The 27,694-nt window shown below is 44.3% G+C and overlaps 1 protein-coding gene across 1 annotated transcript in view; it reads right to left on the reverse strand.

The window, feature by feature from the left end:
- The window catches only part of SMARCA2 (SWI/SNF related, matrix associated, actin dependent regulator of chromatin, subfamily a, member 2), a 187,343-nt gene that overhangs the window by 156,074 nt on the left and 3,575 nt on the right, over window positions 1–27,694 (reverse strand). Inside the window, exons 2-5 of the mRNA XM_044920710.1 lie at window positions 17,814–18,074; window positions 14,264–14,393; window positions 7,259–7,624; window positions 1–78 (exon numbers count right to left, since the gene is read on the reverse strand). Coding sequence (XP_044776645.1) covers window positions 1–78; window positions 7,259–7,624; window positions 14,264–14,393; window positions 17,814–18,038 — 799 coding nt within the window. The 5' untranslated portion in view covers window positions 18,039–18,074. The remainder of the gene's footprint in view (window positions 79–7,258; window positions 7,625–14,263; window positions 14,394–17,813; window positions 18,075–27,694) is intronic.

The raw sequence follows: 27,694 nt of genomic DNA on the forward strand, positions 1-27,694 counted from the left end.
CGGGCGAGGGCCGGCCGCTGGGCGCGGGCACCGGCAGCTTCTGCGGGGTGCTCGGGCCGCTCAGCTCCGGCCCCGGGCCTGCGGGACAAGAGCGACATGGGCAGCTCGGGCGGGCCGGCGCCCTGCAGCCACCCCCGGCCTGCCCGCTGCCCCCCGCCTCCGGGAGCACTGAACATCTCCAGCAAGGGAGGAGGGGGGAGGAAAGGAGATGAGGAAGGAGGGAGGGCGGGGCGGCGGGGAGGGGGAAAAAGTTAAGAAGAACCAGGCATCTATCCCCACAGGGCAATGGCATTCACTGATGGACACCGCTGAAATGGTCCAAAAATGACTCAAGGAGTACATCCATTGAAGGAGTGGATGGTCAGCATTTAATGTAGCTCTAGAGTAGTTTGTTGTTTTTTGTTGTTTTTTGCTTTTTTTTTTAATAAGAATTGCAGGTGCATTCAAGAATTCAGAAAAGTAAGGGAGTCATGGAACAGTCAGATGCAATTTGGGTGTGGCCCTAAAATCACATTTTGCAAATTGCACCTTGGGGGGGGGACTTGAGGCAGACCCTCAGCGGCCTGACCCTCACTTTCCAAATACAGCCAGCACGTTGGCCAGCCCTCCCATGTGAACTGAAAGGGGCACACATTTTCCCTTAATGACCTAAAAGGCACATTTCAGGCTTAATCAATGCATCTCAGGAACTGAATTTTTTTTTTGTTTTTTTTGTTTTACTACATATTAGAAAATGTTTCTAAAAACATTCAGTGGAGGCGGGGGAGCAAATCTGCTCATTCCACCTATAAAAACTAGCAAATATTAAGATTCAAGGGAGCATTTTTTCTCATGCTAATAGAATAAAGGGATATGCAATCATCAAGCTTATCAAAATGTACTTAATAAGTTAATTTAACGCAATTTTCCACATTAAACTTCAGGAGTTTAAACCGATTGCTAGGTATGGACCGAAAGTAAGAAGTGTTCTGTCTCTCCTCATAGTTACATTTTTACTTACTTCAAAATTATAAGTAAGATTAGGGATGCTACCAGATGAATTAGGAAATGGAAAAAAAAAAAACTCAGTAAGCTGTTAAAACCTCTGAGAAGCATTCTCCCGAGCATTTTCTGTATCTTTTCTAAGAAAGTTAAAACTATTAAACGGTAATAAAATAACAGTCTATATACTTCAGGGCGCCTTAATAATTAACCATACAAAGACGTACATTATGAAAAATTAGACACATTTATTCAATTTCCAGCAAACACCATTTAGAAATGGGCTTAAATGACAATGCAAGAAGAGTATAAGCAAACATTTTGACAGGAGGAATGTGAGGAATTAGAACAAACTGCTTAGGAAACTGTACGTGTGTGTGTATGTGTGTGTGTGTGTGTGAACAAACTGCTTAGGAAACTGTACGTGTGTGTATGTGTGTGTGTGTGTTATTACTGTTGGGCTTTTTTCACCTTCCTTGAGATATTAGGTGAACTTTCCAAAACACATGCAGCTACATAATCCTGAGGTAGCCCTGGGTCCAGTGGGGGATGAAAAACTCTTGAAGGAAAAATGCATTTTTAAAAATTTCCTATTTTAGGTATCGTAGATGTACTATCGTAATAAAGAGATTCTTTTCAGCTATGTACTTTCTGATTTTTTTTTTTCTGAATGGGAAGTCTTTTACATAATGCATGGCTTTTCATAATATTTTATATTTAGAAGTTTCTTTCATTCATATATAAGAAACCGATTTCTAAACATTAAATCTCGGGGTTGTTAAGCATTGGAATGAGTTATGGAGGGATGTTCTAGAATATGTTCTCCCTAGAGGTCGTTGAAACAGGGTAGATTTTTCATCAGGGTTGTTTTAGGTGTGATCCAGCCAAAAAAAGAGAAGACAGAGATTTCTAACAGGCTGATTCTCTGTGATTCTACAAATCTCCTTAATAAACTCAAGAAACTGGTAGAATTAAATATATTTCAAGAGTCGGGATAAGCATACTAAGTAACAAACTTACTACACTGAAGCCCCCTAAAAACACCACCATCTTTAACAAAAAGAAAACTCGGGTCTTGCTGATACGATAATATCATAATAATTACTCTACATTCCGTCCTGCAAGTGTTTCTCCTCCTTTCAAAGTTTAAATAATTCATCAGCAAAAGCCAGAACAGGGCACTGGTGTTACACATTCCACCTGTTTCCGGAGCTTTCTTCTTTAGCCTTCTCTCCTGTAAATACCTATGCAGAAGCCTCTGATGACTCCTTGAGGTACATTCAAGTCACTATTTTTAAAGCCACATTTCATCAAAGGAAGGTATCCAGAGCATGTCTGATATCCCTGGTTCCAGTTCTAGTCATTTTTAGCCTATGACTCAAGACCAGATCTAATACACAGGCACAGGGCTAGACTTTTGAATCCGTTAAAAACAAAGACGTTCTTTAAAGTTGATTGACCCTTAAAATGGAGAAGCAGAGAGAGACCCAAACATGAACTTACATATTCAAATCTCCAATTCAAAAAGTCCTACAACTTGCTGTGAACGAAAATAGGCACATTCAAAGCATCCTGCCTCTTTCCAAAAGAACTCATGAGGGTCACCTGAGCTCCACCACCTGCTGGTTGCGTGAGTCTGAGCTAGTCACTTAACCCCGTGCGCCTCAGTCTCCTCATCTGTAGAATGGGGATAATAATATAACCCCCTAGAGTGGGAGTGAGGATTCAATGAGATCATGTAACCACATGATCCACACCCTCCACTCTTGTCGTTTTTAACACGTGCAAGTCCACAGAGGCTAAGAAGTCTAATTTAGTTACTTAGCTTTATAGAAAAACCCCATGGCGAAAAAAAGGCTTTTAAGGAAGCTTGGTACTGGGTTAGCTGGCAACGTCGGGAGTACACTCTCCTACAGCAAACTTCAGAATGTTTCTACGGCTCACAACGACTCAGCACAAATACTCAGATAAGTCGGCTTGCCAAGTACTTCCTGCCAAGCGGCTATCAGAGCCACTTACAAGCAAATTCCTTTCCTAACTAAACACCGTGAGTTCATTTACTGCACGGGGCTATTTTTTCCTCCCTCCCAACAGATTACATAAAAACTCCTACTTACAGAGCCCAGGGAAGCGAGTGCAGCTTGCTGCAACAGGACATGCCCAGAATGTAACTACCCGTTCCTTAGGTTTCTTGCTTGTCCCTCAGGCGGCTTATAGTTGAGATGCCTGGCTGGATTGGCTCTCTATCCACAGAAATCATCTCTGCTACAGACACTCGGGGTCTGCTAAATGATAAGACCACTTCCTGATAACTTCAAACTTAAGACAAATTACATTCCTTAGCTTATCTCCTATCCACCCCCCCGCCCCCATAAACAATTTAGGCTTACTTGTCAGAGGTTCCAAATGTGTCTGTTTTCCCCGCAGTCCTCACCTTGGAAATCAAGGCAGAGGTATGTCCTGATATCCCTGAGAGCGACCTAGTGCAGCTAAGGTGGGGAGGGGGGCTCTTTCTCAGATGCAGCCCTCTGCCTGATTTTAAGAAACAGGAAAACGAACTTATTAAAATACCCGAGTCTCGCATGTACAGAATTTCTGTGCATTCAGAACTCACACCGTCTTCCTGGCACACTAGGATCCTTACTCAAAATTCTGTGCCTTAAATAAGGATTTAAGTGGTTTCCATGGGTTGAAAAAATATAAATGTAATGAAGTGTATTTAAATTGAACATACCTAGGTATTTTAGATACCTAAAAAGAGTGGGGGTGGCAGGGGCAGGGAGCAGGAGAGAGACAAGTACTGAAAAAAATTAGCAATGATACTTTTACTTTCTACCATAAGGTCCTCCGTACCCCACACCAAAAAAAACCCAAAAACAAACAATAACAACAACAAAAAACCCCAAAAAACAACCAAAAAAACCCCAAACCCAAACTTTTACAGTTCCTATTTTTTATTTTGTTTTAGTTTCTATAAAAGAAAAAAATGAATCAAAGTGAAAAAGAAGATGATGGGTTAGATTTGCAGGAAGCCCACAGCAGATGAGGACTGAAGAATTATTTGTTCAGTGTGCAACTCCTGCAGTCAACCCATAATTCCCTAGTGATGCCTCTGATGATGTGTGTCACTTAGGGTGAGTCACATCTCTGGAGTAGGTTTGAGGCAGACCACCCCAGCCAAAGAGATTCTCTCAAACATGGATAACACTATAAAGCCGGACAAAAGAAACAAGGAACAGGAGTTATCTCCAGATAAGCAGATATACTTAAACTTATTTTTTTCCTGAAAAATCAGTAGAGGTATTTATACACAATAATACTTTTTTTTGTTAAGGAGGGATGGAGATAAGTAATAACAATTAAAAATATTAACTCTAAAAATAAAATATTCTTTGCCTTATTTTGACTTGTCCTAAACGCCAACCCCCCAAAAAAAGTCTTTGTCAAGTAAGGATGCCACCTCCCTCTGAAAACTGAGGTTTGGGTACAAGTTCTGCAACACTCTGGGGTGTAACCTCCTTCCCAGCGGCGGGAATGGGTCTGCTCTGTTGGCAGGAGGGAGCTTCTTCCAACTTTATCCACGTCCTCCTTGCCCACTCTGGCATAAAATACTATCTGCCCCAATATTTTCATTTCTAATGAAGCCTGACTGCCTGAAATACAAGAGACAGAGCTCTGAGTAACAAAACAGATTCCTCCTGACGACAGAGGCCTGATGAGGAAAGATGAAGCATCAGAGATGGGTAACGTCATGGAGCCCCCTCCTCAGGAAATGGTCCAGAAAACACACTAGGGATTATGTTTGCTGGGATGTGAAGTGGCTGTTAGGTACAAGAGAACTTGGTCCCCTAAGTTTTACTACTTTATTTGGTCTCCTTATTCGAAGTTTGGGTGAAAAGGTTTCTGAAATGAATCAATGAATCATTCAGCTTCTTGCCTTCTTAAAGGATACTTTGGGATCTTTTCCTGCTGAGCACAAGTCATTTTTAAAGCACTAATGTTTGGGGCACCTGGGTGGTTCAGTTAGTTAAGCGTCTGCCTTCGGCTCAGGTTGTGATCCCAGGGTCCTGGGATCGAGCCCCGCATCGGGCTCCCTGTTCCGCAGGGAGTCTGCTTCTCCCTCTGCCCTTTACCCTGCTTGTCCTCTCTCTCGCTCTCTCAAATAAAATTAAAAAAAAAAAAGAAAAAAAGGAGCAATGCTCATGGAGGTCTGTGAAGACACCCTGGGACACACTTCCATGTACAGTGAAGGACGCCTACACGACACGGTCCCATATCACTAGCTCCTGGGAGGTACAGGTTTTGCTCCATCTTCCTCCAACTACCAACTCTCTGGTTGCCATTCAGCCTCTACTGGAAACTACTACGATGTGGGATGTCAAGAGTACTAATTTCACTGGCATTGTGTCTAGAGAACAAGTAAAAGGGCTCTAGGTGAGGAGCGGAGATACTTCTCCTTTTGGCACACACAGGAGTAAAACGGTTGCTGCCTTTGGTACACAGTTTATGACAGGTTCTTTCCCTTGCCATGAGCCCCTTTGTTATGAAGGAGCCAGGACGGGGCAGCTGGTAAGGACATGGGCCCTCGGGTCAGACTGCTAGCATGGGAGTCCCGACTCTCCATATTCTAGATGAGTCCCACATGCAGAGTACTCAAGCTGAGCATGACACAGGCCAGTAGGTCCTTCATAAGTACCGGCTACGCTGAGACATCCATATATTTTTTCTTTCATCTAGCTGCCTTCCCAAGAGCTGGAGTTATGCTGTTTTGAACCCTCTAAACACATCAAGTATCCAAACTACCATTTTCAGCATGGTTTTCCTCTATAACCTTCTTGGCCCTTGATGTTCAGTCCCACATGATCTTCCACCTACCAACGCACCACAGTCACTACACAAAGATCTGGAGCGGACATGATCCTTTCTTGCTCTTTAAAAAACCCATTCCTAAGGCTACATCCACAATTAACAAGGTGAGTTAACCCTTCGGGTAGGGCAACTCTTGGAGCTTCCCCCACCGGAAAAGAAACATTTACAAACTCAGAAGGCAGAAATGATAATTGAAAAATAATAATAATAATCTGAACTCCTCCCCACTGCCTAAGTCCCCAAACTTAGACAAAGTACCAATGTCCCAAACGAATCATTCGCAGTGATCGGTACGTCCTGGCTTGCCCCAGCGCAAGAGATGCATTCACAGGAAATGGTGTCATGTCAAGGAAGACCCCGGAATTCAAAACTCTAGTTAGAACAGAACCATCAATTCTTTGCTTCTCTGGTGGTTAACAAAAACCTTGCCAGAGAAAACAACATTCGTGGAAGCTCATCGCATAGCCCCCCACACCTCTGAATTCCAGTGGTGGGATCAAGCCAGACCGCCAGAAGGCCATACAAAGGACTAGCTCATCTCCGCCCGTTACATAATATCACAGCTTCGGATCTGATGCCAGGGTCTATAGAAGAAATAGGCCGCGTGGATTCTGTTACTCTGTTTATTATGAACAAATCTTATTGATGCCTCTATCGTTCAGTGTCTCGTACAATAATAATACCAATGATTAAAAAAAACAATCCCACTTGGAAATTCTACTTTATAGTCTCATGCTTAGAAAAGGCTCTGTGTTCCTCTGTCACTTGCTGCCAAATGGTGAGGATCTGGTACCAGACCCTCTCTCCTTTCCTGACTGCCAGGAAGCTGGAGTCCTCTGTCAAGCTCAGAGGCAGCAACTGTGAGCTCTGGGGAGGAGGGGGTATGGGGGGGCTCCATGCTCCTGACCTCCCTGACCCCAATTGCTATTTCCCTTTGTTTCTGATTTCCTACACTTGATAATTATTTTACTGCAGGTACGCTTCTTGGAGGTCTCCCTAAATGCTTTTCTAACCACACAAAGGGGTAGAAATAAATAAGTCAGCTCACATAACATGGCTCGAGGAGAGCGGAGTCTAGGGGCACCTTCTGGCCGCGGGAAGGCGCTGGCAGCAGGGTCCTTAACCTGGGGCGTGTGGCCAGGCTCCCGACAAACCTTGAGCCTCTTGAAAGAGAATGCAGAGGCCGGGGGACGGCGGGGGCGTGTACTGCTTCCTTCCTGGGACCCTGCGGCCCAGGAGCCCAAGGGTCCCGGGCAGCCAAGTGAAGCAAGACAAGGGAGCCAACGAGGAACAACAAAAGGCTAAGTCGGCCCCGGGCTTAGAGCAGCCCCGCACTCCGGCGCCCTTAGCAGTCCTCCTTAGCCAGACTGGACCACGGCGTTATTCATTTGGTTGCACATTAACCTACCAGATGGTCTGTTGTAGTTAACAAGGGCCTGCTGCTGCGGCTGCTGTGCCTGTGGCTGGGGCTGTGGGGCCTGCTGCATGCCGGGCAACGTCCTTTTCCCCTGGACTGCAAGCTGCAGTGTTTCGGGGAGGGGCTGGCCCCGGGCCAGCATTTTGTAAGCTAAAATCTGCGCTCGCAGCTGATGCAGCTGGACGGGGCTGAAAGGCGAGGGACCTCTGCTGGGCTGGCTCATCGCCTGCGGGTCGCCTGAGATGAGGGGCCCCGGCTGGCTCGGCGGCATCTGGGGTGGGGTCGGGCCGCCCCCCGACAGAGGGCTGGAGACGTGCTCGGGGGCTCCCAGCGGAGACGGGTGTGGCGACATGTAACCTAGAACAAAACAGGAAAGGAGATCACACGCTGCCCCCAGTGACCCTGAAAACCTGGCATTCCTGGCCATTTGGATGATTTTTCTGCAACGGCACCGCCTGCTAGAAATTTAAAGTATATGTCACTTAATAATTACAGAACTACTGTAATTATCAAATGGCCCTGGACCAAATATATGCAATGAAAATTTTCCAGTAGTCACATTAAAAAGTAAAAGACACAGAGCCAATTTTGATAATATGTTTTGCTGAAATCAACATACCCCAAATATCATCATTTCAAAATACAAAAAGTATTAAAGACATAAAGACATATCTTACATGCTTTTTTGTTTTCCATGCTAAGCGACAGCACATCTCAATTAGGACAAGCCATATTTCAAGAAATGACCAATAGCCACATGTGTCCTAGAAGGTTCACTGCTCATGGCTGTTGTACACATAAAGCAAAGACAGCAGGGGACGGTGTTATACGTTAAAAGTAGCTCCAACCTCCAGAACAAAACCTAGAGAGTATGTACTATGTTGCAAGGGGGAATGAAGAGTCTCTCATAGGGACAGCAAATTATTACTTGGTTTATTATTGGGCATAATTATTGAGGGCCTCCACTGTCATAGGCACTACCCAAGGCACTTAGTTGAGTTCTCCCTCGAAACAGAGCCTGATGGAAGGATTGAGTGCAGGGGATTTATCTGGAAGGTGCAGGCACACTGGCAGGGGAGTACAGAAAGGTAATATAACAATCAGAGAAAGACATGTATCATATGATCTCACTGATATGAGGAATTCTTAATCTCAGGAAACAAACTGAGGGTTGCTGGAGTGGAGGGGGGTGGGAGGGATGGGGTGGCTGGGTGATGGACATTGGGGAGGGTATGTGCTATGGTGAGCGCTGTGAATTGTGCAAGACTGTTGAATCACAGACCTGTACCTCTGAAACAAATAATACATTATATGTTAAAAAAAAAGAAATAGTAGGAAGGGAAAAATGAAGGGGGGGAAACCAGAGGGGGAGACAAACCATGAGAGACTATGGACTCTGAGAAACGAACTGAGGGTTCTAGAGGGGAGGGGGGTGGGGGGATGGGCTAGCCTGGTGACGGGTATTAAAGAGGGCACGTACTGAATGGAGCACTGGGTGTTATACGCAAACAATGAATCATGGAACACTACATTAAAAACTAATGATGTAATGTATGGTGACTAACATAACTTAATAAAATAAAGTAAAATTAAAAAAAAAAAAGAAAGGTGATATAAGAAAGAGACAGCAGCTGCTGCAGACTAATTTCAGGCAGAACCTCTGGAGTATGAGGTCAATGACTTGCCTCCAAATTATCCCAGGGAACGGGGTGGGGGTGGGGAAGAAGCTGGAGTTTTCACACTCTTAGGATCATTGGTCACTGCTTAGGTCACTGGTTATGACTCTGGGGATCATTAGTCCCCAGAGACTTTTCCAGGTGTTGGTAAGAGGGGCTGGAGTCCACTGGAGGCAAGATGGCAGGCTGGCCAGTGGATATCAGGCGGGTGGGAGCACAGAGAGGGTGAGGACAATTAAAGGGATATGAATGGAGTATACATTATTTCTTCAATTCTCACAACAACCCTAGAAGTTAAGTGTTGTCACCTCCATTTTTTTTTTTAAAATAAGGAAACCGAGGCTCAGAGTGTCACACAGTTAGGTCTTGGCAGCTTCAAGATTCAAACCAAAGTCTGTCTGACCCCAATGTGTATATATTCTCTCCAGGCTCTAATATTAATTTGGAAGTTAGAGACTTGAAAGTCTCAAAAATCTTCTAGAACCATTTACGGTATCACATAAACAAGAGAGAAATCTGTTTGGGTTTTAAGAGATCTATGTGGGAAATTTAAGAATACATTTCTTGGGGAAGAAAAGTAAAAAAAAAAAAAAAAAATGCATGAAGTATCTCAAGGAACTCATTCCCAGAGATGAACTGTAGATCCTGGCCAAAAAATTCTTAGAAAAACCTATGATTGAGCATGGCTGCAGGGAGAGCCAAGGTGAGGAGGGAACAAACTAGCCTCCTGTAATCCTAAAGGTTGCCCTGAATTGAAGCTAAGTGCTAATGAATCAAGTCAAAGGTGTCCTAAGACACAATATCAAATATCAGATTCAAGGTCTTTGCCCTTTAATAAATGTGCTTGGGTCACAATTATCATAAAGGTCATCACATCGGTTTCTATTAGACATCTGCTGTGTGTTGGAACCCATGTCAGGTTTGGGCTGAAAGCTCTGTGCATCCACGTGGGATTGCAGAGGCCCAAGAACATCAGACCAACACTGGCTGGGGACTCACCATCACCGTTCGAGAGACTAGAGAAAAGAAAGGCCGTAATTACTTTTTTTTTTTAAAGATTTTATTTATTTATTTGACAGAGAGAGACAGCGAGAGCAGGAACACAAGCAGGGGGAGTGGGAGAGCGAGAAGCAGGCTTCCTGCTGAGCAGGGAGCCCGATGTGGGACTCGATCCCAGGACCCTGGGATCATGACCTGAGCCGAAGGCAGACGCTTAACGACTGAGCCACCCAGGCGCCCCGGCCGTAATTACTTTTATCTCGAATCGCCATTTGGAAAGGGAAACAAATGTATTCAGGTGCTCGAAGACAAGGGTAGGTTCTGTGCTATCAGCTGGTGAGAAGTGGAGCTCCATTCAGAGCCAACACTGCCCTGATGAGAACTGGAAGATCTACTAACTCCTGTTCCCCAAATCCCTACTTCATAACAGAGTGCAAAACCACTCAGCCATTAGGGTTCTAGTCAGTCATATGAGTCAGCCAAGAAAATGCCCCCGAGAGCAGCCTGCGAGACCAGCAGAAAGTTAGAGCCTGGTATGTTGTTACTTATGACAGAAAACGTTTAGAGAGGATCCCCAACATGCACAGAACTTTGTCATTAACATTCTTCCTCCTTAATGAGGCTTACGTTCGCCCCTTAATTGTAATGCTGGTGCATAAGGGTATATAGTTTGTTCATTATGGAAAATACTTTCCCGACACCTTTTTGGCCAACCCTCTATCTACCACAGGGGTAAGAAACTTGCTATCAAAAATCCTCCTCCTGGGATTCTCATAGTAGAAGGGATACTACCAGGCGCTGAAATGGGTCATACGTCTCCTGCCTTCCGGTCTCTCCTACTTCCAAGGTCCTCAATTACGGCTTACCCAAGATACATCATGGGATGGCCAACACAATGGACCAAAACATCAGACAATCTGGTCTAAACTCAAGTGTTGACTAAACTGCTCTGTTAAACTCTGAAGTATGGGCAAATGGAGCTAGGAAGGTAAGACAGAGATATCAGGCACAAGGATTAAGTTCACCTCAAATTCGCTAAGGAAGAAGCTGAGAGTGGAATAAAAATCATTTTCTGGAATTAACCATGCAACAAAATTTTACCTCAAATGTGACAAGAAGAAACTGGGCACGTGAAATTTTTTTTTTTCCTAGAAAATATAGGGTATGTTAATAGAATCATTCCATCACAGTATGACATTACAAATGTGACAGCATTTCAGCTACAGAGACAGATTTTTTTCCCCCTACATGACCAGCATTCCATGCAACCTCAGGAAAAACCAGAATCGAAATGATGAGACAACATAACGTATATTAGTAATTATCTTTAGTTAAGAAAACGGGGCGAAGAAACTGCCTGAGAGCGAACACACGTTTGTCTGCAGGACGCCAGCATCAATACAGAATCTGCTCTTTTTGAAGGCTGGTTTGATGTGCTCATTCAAAAGTGGTCCCCAAAAAAGTGGCAGTTTTCCTTCCCTAGTCTTTGAGGCCATTATCTCTCTGGTTTCACCTTGTCTCAAGAGAAGCCATCATGTCTCTCCTTTTAATAATCTTGAACTTATAAGTGCCAATTTTATATGAATTTTCTCTTCTCTCTCTCTCTCTCTCTCTCTCTCACACACACACACACACACACATTAACTATTATATACTTGCCTTTGAAGGCTTTTCCTATCCAACGGACTAAAAATAAACAATGTTATCATTGGGACCATAAGGTACATGATTCAGTATTTATTGAAGGAAATGGTTTTGCTTCTCAACCAATACCTCCAAATAACCTCATATGTTGCTAGGTAGTTAAAGCTAGCAGCCTTCTGATCAATACCGCACCTCTCCATACATGTGTGTTTATAAATGTTTGTTTTTTTTTTTTTTTTTACAATGGGGTCTTTAAAGATACATGCTATTACAGAGTCTAAACTCTTTTTAGATCATTATATAGAATAAGACTCTATTATACCGGGCGCCTGGGTGGCTCAGTTGGTTAAGCGACTGCCTTCGGCTCAGGTCATGATCCTGGAGTCCCTGGATCGAGTCCCTCATTGGGCTCCCTGCTCGGCGGGTAGTCTGCTTCTCCCTCTAACCCTCCCCCCTCTCATGTGCTTGCTCTCTCTCATTCTCTCTCTCTCAAATAAATAAATAAAATCTTAAAAAAAAAAAAAGACTCTATCATACCAATACTACTTTATTCAAAAATATGCTTTTAAATAACTCATTCCCCAGCCTGCAATGCACTTTACTAGTTTGGGGAAAAATATTACGTGCTAATTCGGATTCCATTTAGTGCAGACCCCTACATTCCCAGGTAATTATAACTTGCTGAAATTATACAAAAATTAGTATCTATTTAAAATTGTTGACTGGTGAATGCATCAGTTCACTTCTCTACCTAACTGAACAAAATGAACGAGGTATCTATCCAGTTATGTGCTGGATACTGTACCAAGTGTTGGAGATTCCAAGAAGAATAAAAGGAACCAAGCAGTGAGAGAAATTTTAAGATACATAAAAGCAAAAGTGCTCACTGAAAATTTGTGCATTTAAAGGGTTTTGTGTTGGAGTTTTCCTTGGGCCTTACTCCTGGAGGTACTGCAAAGCCAGGAGCAGACAGAGCAGGCACTGGGCTTTGAGAATCACTGAATGTCACTCATCTACACCTCCCAGGTAGTATAAATGAGATCTACATTAGCTCTGGGAACCCACCTGGCTCCTCAGAATATAACTGTTAAGCCTGCGAGCGTTGTCTAAATCCATTCTTAACACTGAATGGGTCAAATATTTTCTTCCTATACTGCAAAAAATCCCAATGAATCAGTCTGCTTGGCTGATGTGGTCAACATTTGAGGTGTCATCTGCAACACTTACACCTGTCTGCCATCAAAATTCTGATCAGAGGCTGGGATATTCAAAACCTGCTTGACTACGAATGAAGATACATTCCTATGCCTCCATGATTTACATACGTGTGTGTGTGTGTGTGTGTGTATTTTAATTGTGATACATTTCTCTAAATCCTCAGTCAAAAAATCTCCCCTCAGGTGGATGGATGGCTGATCATGAATAGAGAAAAAAAACCCACATTTATTAAATGACAAAGGAGTGCATACAACAACACATAAACCACAAACTTTGAATGAGAAGATCAACACGTTAGGGTTAACCGGTCCTAGATTAATGCATGCCCTTGCATGCTGGAATGACCGTACAATGATTCTGAAAACAGATTACAATGTCCTCAAAGACTCTGAGGTATCTTTACTACGCCTTCAACAGCGAGGGAGGAAGGCACCAAAGGGAAGAGAAATATGCCGTATATTGACTGGCCATTATTGTGGGTTGAATTATGTCTTCTATAGAGATTATGTATGCCAAAGCCCTAGCCCCTAGTACCCGTGCAGGTGACCTGATTTGGATACAGGATCTCTGCAGATGTCATCAAGTTAAGATGAGACCATACTGGATCAGGGGAGACCCTAAACCAATGACTCACGTCCTTACGAGAAGAGGGAAATCTGGATAAAGGCGTAGACACTCAGGAAAACGTCATATGGAGACCAAAACAGATTGGAATGAGAGATCTACAAGCCAAGGAATCCCAAGGGTTGCTCTCAACCACCAGAAGCTAGGAAGAGGCAAAACAAAAGATTCTTCCCGAAAGCCTTCAGCGAGAGCATGGCCTGCTAATACCTTGATTTCAGGCTTCCAGCCTCCAGAACTGAGAGAGAATCAATTTCTGTTGTTTCATGCCCCCCGGTTTGTGGGAGTTTGTTACAGCGGCTCCAGGAGACAAATACAGCCACCCACCAGCAATAACAGGTAATTCCAGGGCCAGAAAAAGCCACCTTACAACGCATAAGCATGCAAGTCAAGGGACACAGGTGGCTCATCTTACCTTCACTTCTCTGCTGTCATTTGGAGACAGACCTGGATTCTCCTCCTGGCCTTTTTGCTTACTGGATGTGTTACACATCCAGTAAGCAAACACAGCAAATTCTCTGAGCTTTAGCTTCCCCACCTAGAAAATGGGGCTGACCTAATTTACCTTCGAAGATCATAATAAAGAATCTGCATCGGGTACACAAAGCTGCCTTGCGGATTGCTTGGACACAGGGTGGCTAGTAGAATTTACTAGTACCTTGGAAATAGAACTGCCCATACAAAAATCATAGTCGCATTGGTATGGGCAAGGGGAGAAGCAGCCTGCAGACTCAGCCTTCCTTAGATACGTTCTTTGGAAGTCACAAGTAAAGTAACCGGTAAGAAAGATGAAAGACCATGGTATGGAACCAACACCAGGTGTGCAGTGGACACAAACCTTGGCTGTGTTGATCCATCGGACTCTGGGGAGGACCCATTCCTGGGTGAGGTGGCCGCATACTGGAGCCCTTCATGGATCCACAATGGATATCTTCCACAATCCCCTTGTCATGCAGACCATCGATGGGCTGAAACATTTAAAGGACATCAGTTAGAGGCCTCTTGAAGGTACAAAATTTCCATCTGGACCTTTTAAGATCCCTCACTTTTAAAGTCTTCAAAACTGTGGCATAATCATCTATCGCTCATAGGACAGACATATATTTTCATACTTATACTACCTGTATTATTACATAGACTTTATAGGTGGGGACAAAAAAAATAAGACTACACCAACAGGGTCAGCGAAACTATCCATGAGTCGAAAGTTAAGGCTTTAAAAAGTTGGATTTTTTTTTTTTTGTAATGTCAAAGGCCTACAAATAAAAATGAAGTCCTGCTCACAAATATAAGCCATTCTTCCCTACCCTTTTAAGTAAGTCCTGAAACCTGTTGTAGATTGAAGTTAGTCCAAAGTCTGAAGGAAGCCTATTTGAAATGTCTGTGATGATGTATTTTTTTTTTTTTTTGGTCATTTTTTTTCATCAGAGAGGAAAGAACTATATGGAAAGTTTCAAAGTCGAAACCAGAAAGTTCCATGCAGTCGGGAAAAGAGGAAGAGCCGGGGTGGAGCAGAGTACTGCCAGAGAAGGAAGGTACGATGGATGAATCCGAACCACAGAGAGAACCCAACTTGAAAATGTTTTAAAGGCAGAGTTTGGAGAAAAAAAAAAAAAAAAATGTCAAGATCACAGGGACTCAAACCAGGACGTGAGGCCTCATGCCTAACAAGCACACGATAAAGAGCCATTGAGTTGACATTAATCCAATCCAGAATTGGGCAACGGAGCATGTGTTTGAAAAAAAAAAGGAAAAGTCTATTCCTCCCCAAACTGTAAGAGCAATTTTCAGAACCGCCTGAAAGAAATAGTTCCAGGAGTTTATAGAAACCAAATGACTTCAAGCAAGAAAGTATGAGTGTTTGCAGTTTTACAGAAAGGAAAGTTAATTTCTGCAGAGTCAAAAGCACGCACTTGAAAAGAGGAAAAATTTGCCATAAAGAGGATGTTCAGAAGAAAAATGGGAAGAATTTGATATAAAGAGTGTCTCTGAGTCTGTTAAATAGTAATAATAGGGAGGAAATCAAAGCAACACAAGCAGATGTATTTAGGCCACTTGTTTATTTATTTCCAGTGATGTTGAAAAGCAAAGAGCTGAATCTCAGAGGGAGAAGGAGGAGAAAGACAAGGAATAGAGCTGCCTTGTAAAAGGACTCTGAGAGACTGAAGGCATCTGGTCAGCAGGTGTGAACTCAGGCACTTAACCACGTCCCCACGGAGGGGCTGGGAGTAAGGAAAAGCAGGATGGCAACAAATGCAAACTCTCAGCAAAACAAAAAAAGAGTATCAAGGGGGGTGGGTATGAGGAAATGTGACAAAGACAGTAGGTCACAAAACAGAAGGGATCAGAAGAGATAGTCACCCATAGAAACAACCCAGTGCAAAAATCCACCGATGACCCGACATTCGGTCATACCTTTTTACCTTCCAAATGCCTAAATAATACTAAAGGTCAGCTAAATCTTTTTTTTTTTTTTAAGATTTTTATTTATTTATTTGACAGAGAGAGAGAGAGCGAGAGCAGGAACACAAGCAGGGGGAGTGGGAGAGGGAGAAGCAGGCTTCCCGCGGAGCAGGGAGCCCGACGCGGGGCTCGATCCCAGGACCCCGGGGATCATGGCCTGAGCCGAAGGCAGATGCTTAACGACTGAGCCACCCAGGCGCCCAAGGTCAGCTAAATCTTTCCTTCACAGTTTATCTTTCATTTGGGAGGTGAAACAGCCTCAAGTCATTCTGAAATTATTCAACCCACTTGGACTGAGGCCGACGAGTGACAAATCAGACCTATAATAGCTCCCAAATTAATTTAATATGAACACAAGACAATGTAATGACTTCAGTATGTCTAGACGTTCAATATGTCTCTTCAAGAATATGACACAGAAAATAAGCAGCTTTATTTCTTTAGATACCTGACAAGTTAAAAATGTGTTTAAAAAAAACAAAAACAAAAACAAACCTCAAAAGCAGAGAGAGAACATGGGGATACGATGCGGGATATCCAGGACGCGTTGTTAAAGGAAAAGAGGAAGTTTCAGAGTAATTAACAGTGATGACATGACTGTATTATGGTAAAAGGAAAACAAAACAAAAAAATCAGACCTGTATGATACGCCTACTTGGGCTTACACAGGACTTTTCACTGAACAGGGAGAAACATGAGGTATAAAAAGCGAGCACAAAGCTGTTACTTTGGTGAGGCCAGGATTAACTGTTTCTTTATCTCAGTACAGTTTTACTTTTCAAAATAAGTATATATTACTTTCCTGATTTGAAAATCATCAAATAAAAAAATTTGTAAAAAAAAAAAAAAGAAAGAAAGAAAGAAAGGAAAGGAAAGGAAAGAAAATTAAAGAAAAACCCTCTGGGCTCCAATGCCCTACCTTAAAATTGACCTACAGTCCTATAGGATTAGAGGAAAGACTTGCTCTTTTTTGATATAATCTTTCTGTTTTAAACCAGGATCTTCCACGGTTTGCCTACTTAATACCAAGAGGCAGCCCCACCACCCCGTCCACCTGTGACGTCGTCCGAAAGCGATAGAAAACCTCTACCTGTCTTATCAGGTACGACTCTCGGGTCACGTGTGGTGTGGCTCACTGAGTTTCACTGGCTACTTACTCCCTTTTAAAGCAAACTGTCACAGGACCTGGCCGGCTTTCTCAAGAGGCAATTCTTTCTTCTTCGCATCTCCTGTGAAAGGCCTAACGCCAAGTTGTACTGATAGGATCATTCCTACAGCAACAATCCAAGCCTCATAAATAGAAGATTATTATAACCTCAGTCCAAAAACAGACAAATGGACCTGCGCTCTGCAAAATCCCAGCCCTCTTCCAAAATCAGAAAAAAGCCACTTGACAGAGGGGATAGCAAAGTACATTTTAGGGAGTCCCCGGAAACTATTTCATTTCGATAAAGCCTTCAAAAAAAATGCCTTAGAAAATGACTCGTTTTCTTTCCACTCTGTGGGATCTATTTTTTTAAATAAATATCAACACTCTTAGGGAAGAATAAATTTCAATACATCCATTTGTGGATGATATGTTATTTTACATATACAGTTGGAAAAAAATCAAGACTTATGCGTGAATACACTTACTCACCAGGCCCACAGCCCACAACCCACAAATCACAGCATCTAATTGTCAGAACTGCAAATCCTATCTAGTATTGTTCAAAAAGCCAAGATCTGATCTTCCTGTACAACGTCTGTAACAATAACAGAGCCTCAGAACGTATGTTTTTAATAATATACAAGATAAGACAAAGACCTCGCTTGATTCTCTTATTAACAAGAGTAGGGGGGAAAAAAGAGGGGGAGGGGATTATCAGGGATTTTAGCCATCCATGACTCAGAAGACGAGAGTGAACAAGAAAATAAACTCTTACCTTATGCATTTGGTGTATGCCTTCCTGCGGGAAGTCGGCAGACCCCATTGTCGGCATAGGGTGTGAGACACTGGGAGGTCCAGGGCTCGGCCCCATCATACTGTGCACAGAACCTGGGGATGGCCCGGGTCCTGGACTAGGTCCAAGAATGGGTCCGGGTGAGGGTCCGGGCCCCGGCGAAGGCCCTGGATGGGGCATCGCGCCAGGGTCTGTGGGCGTGGACATCTACCTCTCCTGTCTCTGCCAGTCAGTAGAGGGATACTGAGTTGGAAGGAAGAAAAGAGAAAGGAATGTCTTAAACATGATGTTAAGATCAGAATGAAACAGTTGTTAGTCTTTCATGGTGCCATTTCTGTAACAAACATCAAACAGAACTGCCCTGTCTCGTCCAGATGTTTGAGGGAGTGTGATATATATCCATCTGCCCTAGTCTTTATGAAGACCACTTGTTTAAAAGAAAAAAAAAAAAAAACACTCTAAATGATTCCCCAGAAAGATATAAATCATCCAAGATACAAAAAAAGACCCACTGGAGAAACTCAAATTTAATGCATAAGCAGAATTCTAAACAAGTTTGAAATTTATTACTGAAGTCAACAGATGCTCTCCATTACTTACTGGCTTGGGCACCTTACAAGTCATTAACCCCCCAAAGCCATTAAAACATAAAACCCCTGAAAAAGTATCCAACCAAGACACATTTTCCTAAGTAAATGAGCGTCGGAAACTTCACAGAAAATTCTAGACAGTTAAAAGAGGGAAAGAAGTACAATTTCAGAAACTGAGAAGGAAAGAGAATTACCCATCATGGGAAAAGCAGAGGCTGTGGGACGTGGGACTCAAACAAACAGGGGTCCGAAGAGCCACACAGAACAACCACTGGCTGAGACTGAAACGCAGTGTTGGTAAGTGTATCAGCTCCAGGCCCCACGCAGGAAGCAGCACCTTCCCCGCCCCCCCCCGCCCCCCCGCCCATGCAGCATTGTGTTCTCCACCATCTCCGCTGTGCCACAAGTGATCAGAAGAAATGGTTTGTTTACTTATTTTTTTCAAGATTTTATTTATTTATTTGACAGAGGGAGAGCAAGCACAAGCAGGGGGAGCAGCAGAGGGAGAGGGAGAAGCAGGCTCCCTGCTGAGCAGGAATCCCAACAGGGGGCTCGATGATGATGCCAGGACCCTGGGATCATGGACCTGAGCCGAAGGCAGATGCTTCACCGACTGAGCCACCCAGGCGCCCCAGAAGAAACGGTTTCAAGTGTGGTCCTCCTGCTGGCTCATGAACTGAAGACCACTTGGAGAGCTGAGGCCAGGATTCATCCAAGGCTTCTCTGTGGTCCAGGATCCCCAAGAGAAGTCAGCTGTTGACTACCGGAGTGGGCCCAGCATGGACAAGGTGAGAAAATCCCAGTTCTTCAATTTCAGGAAAGCCGTATTCCATCACCCACACTCCAAGACTTCTTGGCAACCCCTCCCCTGGGGAACCGCCTCATGGTGGGGGTATGCCTGCATCTTGGACATGAGCCAAAACGAGCAAATAAGCCGTTTCCCAGACTCCCATCAATGAGAGCTGAATAGCACTAGTGAGAGTTAAGTGTGACACCAGACCTCATGTTATCTGGGGCCACACACACCCGTACACACAAAAACTTTTCTGCTGTCAACCTCACAAAACACAGAATGAGACCCCCTCAGTGATTTGCTTACCCACTATTTAGTGACAGGGCTGGGACTTAACCACAGGGGTCTAACCCAGCCACTCACAGCCAGGGTCTTTCCACAGGGAGATGAGGTTACAGCGGAAACACAAAAAACCCACATTAGTTCCATTCTTAGCCACCTGCTCTCCCCTCTTGCTGAGTCTCTAGAAGGTGAGGGCCTTGAGGGCAGGGGTCTTGCTCTTCTTTACTCCTCTGTGTCCTCGGCACCTCCAGCCCACGTGGAGTAAGGGCTCAAAAAAAAGATCTGAATGAACTGCCCATGAATTCCAAGGGCAAACTATTAATAGCGTCCGTTATTTTATAAATAAAAAATTAGAGAGTGATCCGTGCCTGAGCTCTGTTCACATAAAGAAATCTAAGAAGGGTGGGCAAGAATTTAGGCCATTCTGGTAAATGAATTCGGGCTAAAACGGGAAGCAATGAAAGGCTACATTGGAGCGATTATAACACAGCGTTTTGCTGATACAAGACAGGACTCAGAGAACCCAGCTGAAGTGGTTTCTAAAACAACAGGGAAGCTTCAAGGGTGAATTATAGCCTTGAATTCACTAGAGAGCCAAATGTTATTATTTATTCTTTGTGATTAATAAAGCAGGCAGAAGTAACTTTTTTTTTTACCTTTTTTAAACTTTTTTTTACATTTTTTTGGCGTGCCACCCCCTCACATACAGGCTCGTTCAGTCAGCGTCTTAAATTTAGGAAGCTGACGTCAATTCAGGGGTACTACAAGTTATAATGTTCTTTCATGTATATCAGCAAACTAATACACCCCTTTATTTTTTAGTGAATAAAAGGAAATTGCTTACTTCCTGTTATGGTTTACCTTGAAATGGGCTTCAATAGCTCTTCCGGTAACCTATCACCAGTCTGAACAATGAAGATACAAACACTCAGCCTGGCAGTCCCCACTTGCCACATTTTCTATTTTAACGTATGTTATCCCATAATCCTCCCTCGTGCCTATGGGATCATTTTCATGGGGGAATCTGGCAGAATGCTGTGATTACTTGTATGCCGTCCCATAAAAATGCTCCTCATTTTTGGTTAAAGGCAACTCCTAAAAAGCTTCTTAAAGGGGAAAACTGACGAGAGGGGGGAATGGAAAAGTACTGGCTACTTCAGGGGAATGTGAACACAGGGACGTGCTGTGGAGGACACTCCTGAGTAAGAAGAGAAGCGTCCGATGCATGGGCCTAAGGCGCGCGTCCATGAAGCAGCACCGACGAACAAAAGAAAGTAGCTCAGAGAAACCGCCAAGTGTAACAGAGGAGGAGCCTTGAGCCCAGCTAACGAAGGGCAGGAATCTGGAGGATCATCCAACTCGGGCATGGGATACTCCGGCTGGTCTGACCGGGTGTCCAGAGACTTGGGTTCCGTCTGGTCTTCTTGTCCCGGGGCCCGGGGCAGAGTGCTTTTCCTCTGTAGAGCCTTTTTGGTTCTTCTGGGCTTGAGGAGAGAGTATCTCAAGGCTTCCCCCACTGTGCACCCGGGACTCAAAGCATCTCGAGGACTTGCTCCAATGCTGCGCGCAGTGGGGTTCGGAGTGGGGCGGAATCTGGGCTGTCCCGGGATTCACGCCTCGCCACCAGCACCCAGGAAGACTGAAGAGGAGTGACTCTCAAAGAGGAGGTCACCGCCCTGGCCTCTGCCCTCCCTCTGCATTTCTGCTGGCAGCTTCATCGCACAGCTCGAGGACATGACCAGCCTGTCTCACTGCGTAAAGCAACTCGGCCGATGTAAATTACAAAGCGGCTCAGCTCTCAAGCGGAGGCGCGGGGCATTACTAAGTTAGCGTGGTTAAGGTTTAAAGTCCAGGGTTGGCCAACTCAGCTTCTCCTTCACCAACCACACCGGGTGTCCTAGGAATCAAACCCTTTTCTTCCTCCTTCAAAGCACTGATGACAGGATGCAGACAGGCAGTGATGGGGGTGGGCACAGTGGGGACCCGGGAGGGGACGGCTCAGATCACCAGGGCAGGGTAGGCGCAGTAGGTCTCCGCACAAGGTAACACTCAAAATCTGCGTTTCTTTAGTGTTGGGAGGTTGGGAGGTAGGGTGGGGAGAGTTATACATTGTCACAGATGAGCACGGCCTGTTCGACAGGAATGTGGCTGAGAGAATGAAGGAAACATGTCTGGGGTGGGGGGACAGGGGCGTAAAGCACCGCACCCCCCCCCATGCACGGCACTGCGAGTCCCCGTCCTCCCGTAATGCACTCCCTGAGGGCTGGCCGCTGTGTTCTTGGCCAAGGCATTTTCAGTAGTACACCCTGTCTTTTTCTGCGTCCTAACCCTGCCTTTACAACAGGGGAATGTTGTGTTTTTAAAAATAAAAGTTGTCGGAGCTTCCCACAGCTGCAACCACCCCAGATGCCCTCCTCCTTCCTTCTCCCCCTAGCTGAACAGGCCCCAGCACACCCATCAGCATATTAAATGAGTTCAACTTCCTGGAATTGGAAGGGTCGCCAGTCTAACCACGACAGCTGTGACCAAACATACACCTTTTCCTGTCCTACTGCGATCGGCTGGAACACCACTGACCCCCGCCTTGCGGGGATATTTAAACACACCCACGTGGGCTTCACAGTCATTGGAGCAACCTGAGTTGAGGACACATTTGGTCCCATGCCCATGTAAAAGGTGAGGGCAGGAAGGAAGGGACCACACAGCTGGCCCGAAGTCAAGTCTGTCAGCGGAACTTTGCGTCTCTTGACCCAGCCCAGGGCTGAGCCACTGCACCCAGGGGACAAGGCCGGCCACCAGGCAGGAGGGCTTTCACTCCGGCTGGAGACCCACCACGCGCAGGAACCAGGAACGGAGAGAGAAGGGCCTAGAGGCCGAGATGGAAACAACAGGAGGGAGATTCTGCCAGGCTTAGGCTTTGGCTGTGGTGCTAGCTCAACCTATGAAGGGACAGAGAAGTGAAAAGAAGCTCCGGAGAGAGTAGGAGGTGGACACGACATCATGGATGAAGATCTGTGAAGTCTAATCAAACATCCAGAGGGCCCGTTTTACTTATCTGTTCCCAGCCGTCCTGAATCTCCACAAGGGATTGGGCACAAGGCAGGTAGGATGCACAGAAAGGCCCCGAGGGCATACCCCAAGGCTCTGCAAGTCTGATAGGGAAATGGGACTTTTCCATAAATAGCAGTTGGGGCGGGGAGAACAAATGGAAGGTGCTGTAAGACAAGAAGGGCTACAGCTAAGGGCGGACAGGGGAGAGGGCTTGCAGCCTGCAGGGTGGAAGAAGGAAGAGGGAATGTGGGGAGGCTTCCTGGAGAAGGAGGCCTTTCAGCTAGGCCTCCAAGAAAAAAACATAAATAAAACCAACCGACCAAACAAACAAATAAATAGATGCATGTCTCCCAGACACTTTTGTTTTCTAGTCCCAGAAAGGGTTTTGGGGGAAACACGACCACCCCGACTAGACAGCACCTCTTCAATAACTCTTCACCAAACGTGGCGAGGAAGCGTGGGCAAATCCTGCCTTTTCCGCACATCTTTATCACTGCTGGACTTGCAGAAAGACTGGGGTACGGGCCAAAGGTGGAACATTAGAAATAAACATTAGGCCCCTCGCGCGTCCCCGGGAACAGCTCTGTCTTTTTAAAGTTTTCTGGCTGGTGCAGGAGAACTGCAAGGCTCAGGAGATAGTTAAGATAAGGGTTCTTTTTATGTCTGTTTGCTGATTCAGAACATCTCCTGACCTGAAGGGCTTCTCACTTTCTGTGTAGCTGTCTGTATAAAGGAATTGATAATTCCCCTACAAGAAGTAGCAACATCTCTCCAATGGGAACAGAAGCACTGCTGTTCTTAATGGGGGAGTGGGGCATGGGCACGAACAGCAGTGAAGATAAAGGAAATAAATCTACCAGAAGTTTCTTTTTCAGAGGCCAAGGTTGCCTGGATAGACGGTGAAACATTACCAAAAGCCCTCCCACTTCTCGGTCTGGGACGTGCAACTTTAAACAGGGCGCACCATGATTTGTGCCACGGGGAAGAACCACGCCGGGCTTAAAAGTTCAACGTGACACGTCACCGGACCTGAAACTCTAGAAAAGCCTGGAAAACATTTTCCTCCTAGTACTTCCTGTCAGTTTCCCATTCAAAGTCAAGCAGGTTTTAAAAAGGGGCTGGATTCAAAAATGGTGCTCTGTTTGTCTGGCTTCTGTGGACGTTTCCGCCACACGGTCAAGGAAACATTACGTTGTTAGCTGCTGCCCTCCCTTTAAATAACCTGCCCTGGGACTGTCCTTGCCCAGAGTCAGACCAAGGCTCGGGGGCAGCTCTTCGTGGGACAAAAGAGAACACAAACATTGCAGCAGCTAATTCCTGCTCTCGCCATCCCCAGGGGATACTCAGGGACCTGGCACTTAACATCATCACCCTGCAGAGACGGTGGATTGCCTTCTTTTAAGAACCTACCCTGTGATACAATCCCAGGACCTCCCTTACGAGGACAGCCAATGTTTCCACCAAGGAAAAAGTCTTTGGAGGACGGTGCCTATGAGAAAACCCGAAGTACCAGAAGTCCCTCAACAAAAAAACACTAGGGCAGAGCATCCTTCTAACGCAGGACTCACGTCCGTCGGTACTTATCAAGGTTATCACGGATCACTATCACTTCCAACATTTAGTTGAACCTAAACTGCGAGGTAATTGGCCAAAACCAAACCATGCCAATCAAACCAACAAAAGCTAGTTTCAGGGCACGCCCCCCTGACGTGTACTATCTTGTGTCCATTTACACATACAACCCTCCTTCCTAGGTTCTGTTAGGCCCCTTTACAAGGCAACCTCATTTGGGATGCTGATAAGAACCGATGACAGCCACTTCCTTCTCCGTCTGCTAAGATAATTGTATTTACACATTAAACATATGAGTCTGAAATACACATTTTAAAAACTCCTCTGGCTGAGATGGCACGCTACGACTTCGCAGTAAATCTCGACCCTTCTTTGCTGAATGAACACCAGGTATATGACGGATGGGTTTTGATATGCCCCACTTGCCCGGGCTTTCACAGTAGCCACCGAAGTTCAAGCAGGAACCCTTCAAGTTCGCTGCAATTAAAGTAGATAATGGCCATTTACATGCTAACATGCCCTTTAAAAAAATCACCACCATAGTTCATTTGAGCTCTTCAAGTTTCGAGTTCTTCATCTACAAACTAGACAAAATCCTCGCCAGCTACAACTACAATCCTGATATGAATCAAGTAAAATATCACATCTGAAGACACCCTGTGAGCTATGGTGTAAAAATGTACATTACCCGGAGGATCCTTTCCATGGCTTCAATACCCACCCTGGACTCGAATCCACAGATTAATCTCAACTATTTTTGCTCATGAATTCCCTCATTCAAAACTTCTGAAACAAGCCTCCAAAATGCACTGGATAAAATATTCATGCATTAGCCTGGACATCAAGTCTTTCTACCATGTCCAGCGTTGTCTTCCACAAATTCTCCCCAACTAGAACCCCTTCCCTGAGTCTTCTCATGGACTCTTCAGACCAGTCCCCGTGATCTCTGGATTTTCTTCTGATGATCAGCACCCCCACCTCCTCCACCCCTGCCCTCCTCTGGCCGCAAGGCTACCCCACGGACCCGTGACAGCTCACCCTGACCACTCCCTCCACCACGAGGCCTGCGCAGTTTGCCATTTGCTCAGGTATATTCTTTAAAACACAAATTCTCAGTTGTAGATTGTTTTTTAAAGAGTTATGGGCTTTGCTTAATTGCATTTTAGCACATGTATGAATACAGTGAACGGCGGCAAGGTACAGAGGCAGTGCAGACACTACAAAGGTAAACACATGCCCGCTTCAAAAGCACTGGGGGAAGAGGGGAGAGGGCTTTCTTCCTGGACAGTCAATTTCCAAGTTCAGTGACCCATCTTTCAGTGGGATGGTAACAACTGAAATATACAACATCAAGTAGGTGAAGAAATACTTAATCATCCTAAATAAGAAAAACAAACACGAACTGATAGAGAATTTCCCTTGGACTACTGTGAACCTACAAAACAATATATCCTGATCTTTTTTGGTCACATATGTGTTTTCTATTTTTAAGTTATGTAAATTTCCAAATTGTGAATTCAGTTCTTTAAAAAAGGGAGGAAGGGGGGAGTTGTAATTATATTTAATGGTTTTTAAACTTCAAACTTATTTCAACTCCTAGAGGTTCCACTCTACAATTCACAAAAGGGTCAGCCCATATTTAGATTAGATCAGTTTCTAAAAAGTTTCTGAAACATTAGCGCTTGCATAGCTGTAGATAATATCTTGGTGTAAGACCGATGCCTAAATTGATGCTTATGTGCCTGAAAATACAATAGAATATTGCGATTTTTAAAGGTTTTACATGATACAGGCATATAGCTGGATTATAACTGTATGAATGTTCTGGAAGTCTTACATAACTAAAAAAACCATCACAATTCACAGCTTCAATTACATAATAATGTGTTATAAATCCAGAAGTCCAGAAGGGCACCACTTATGTCAATATTTCAGTCAAAATCCTGTATTCCATATCTAAACCATCATTCCAAATGAGTGAATTAATGAGTTCTGTATTCCCTGGTAAATATGAAGTCATGACTTCCTATGTAGAAAAAATAAACATCTCAGGCCTTCCTAAATACTCTACCAAATAACTTTTACCACCATCCAGATCTTCTGCTACCAACTACTTAGGGAATGACCCAAGACTTTTTCAAATGGCTAGAGATTAAAGTCCCATGATGCAAACTCTTACCAAGATGACAGAAAAGTCAGCATCCTCTGTTGGTCTAAAACAATCTACAGAACACATTTAAGGACAGGGAGTGATTCAGAAGATCATTCTTTCACATAAAAAAAGTGACAAGAGAAAAATCACAAGTAGCTCCCATATATGGGCTTTCCCATTAGGGAGATTTTCTCATCTGTTCCCCAGAAATACTGCAGAAGAGACAAGTGATCCACTTATAGGGAGTTCTCCAAGTCCACTCATGTTAAGCAACAAATTGTCCATGGCTCCCCTTAAAATCATCTTGACCACAACACAGTGGGAATCAAAACTTGTGCTGGTTGAAATCAGGTCCTATCAACACTCCCTCAATAGGCCAGCACTGACACACAGTACCCAGGATTATAGTTGTGATAATTCAGTTGTTCTCATGGCAGCACGTCAAGATGTCACAAATCATGATTTATTATTTCTCTGGACTATCAAAAAGCTGCTGACCTAGGGGAGTTTGACAAAGGTCTTGTTTACAAAGGAAGACTTCTAAAGGAGAAAAAAAAAAAAAGGAAAAAGCCACCAAAACACTGGAGGACACCACCACTTTTATAGCTTATTAAAGTTTTTTCTGATCTTGCTCTAATACATAATAAGCCTTTAAAATGAAATGTCAAAATATAGTAATATAAGGGGCGTCACAATGGTCTCCTAGAGAGAACGGAATACGCTTTTACACTGGCCTGTAAATGTCTTATCTTTATCAAAGACAGAGAGTTTTGAATAATTATTTGCCAAAGTGTTACTTTCCAGTTATACTGTCAGAAATATCTTAAACAGAATTCAAGCATTAGCGATAAAATACAAGCAGGAGCACTTTTTCTTTCCTTTTTTTTTGGTCAATTCCAAGCCTCAGGTGTTGGTCAAAGCACCTTTCAAGAAAACTTGACGAGAAATGCTCAAAAAACACTTTAAAACCGAACAAAAGAAAAGATCTAAAGCTGCTTTGAACACACTCTTGCGGTGAATTTTTTCTTAAGACGCCACAGTGCAGCTAGTCCTGGAGCTGGGATGTCACTGCTGTCACTCAGAAGAGAAAGGCTGCATTGAAGGGGGCACTCCCGCACCTCTGACCATTCTTCAAGGATTCTGATACCCCAAACTCCTAATTTATTTTCACAGCGTTCTTTACCCACAAGGCACCTCTGCTTAATGCCTCCAATCAGGTAAATGGACCCCGGGCTCCAGGTCTGGATTTCTTCCTTAATCCACTGGAATAAGTATCTTGGGTACCTAACAGGTATCTCCAGATCCCTTCTTCCCAGTGGCAAACATTTGAGTCGTCAAGGAGCTTTAAAAAAAAAAAAAAAGTCCAGGAGAATAAAAGCGCAATTAGATCCTTAACAGAGAAAGTGTGTCTTGATTTGCATAA

The sequence above is a fragment of the Neomonachus schauinslandi genome, chromosome 13 (genome assembly GCF_002201575.2).
Source record: "Neomonachus schauinslandi chromosome 13, ASM220157v2, whole genome shotgun sequence".
Taxonomy (NCBI): Eukaryota; Metazoa; Chordata; class Mammalia; order Carnivora; family Phocidae; genus Neomonachus; species Neomonachus schauinslandi.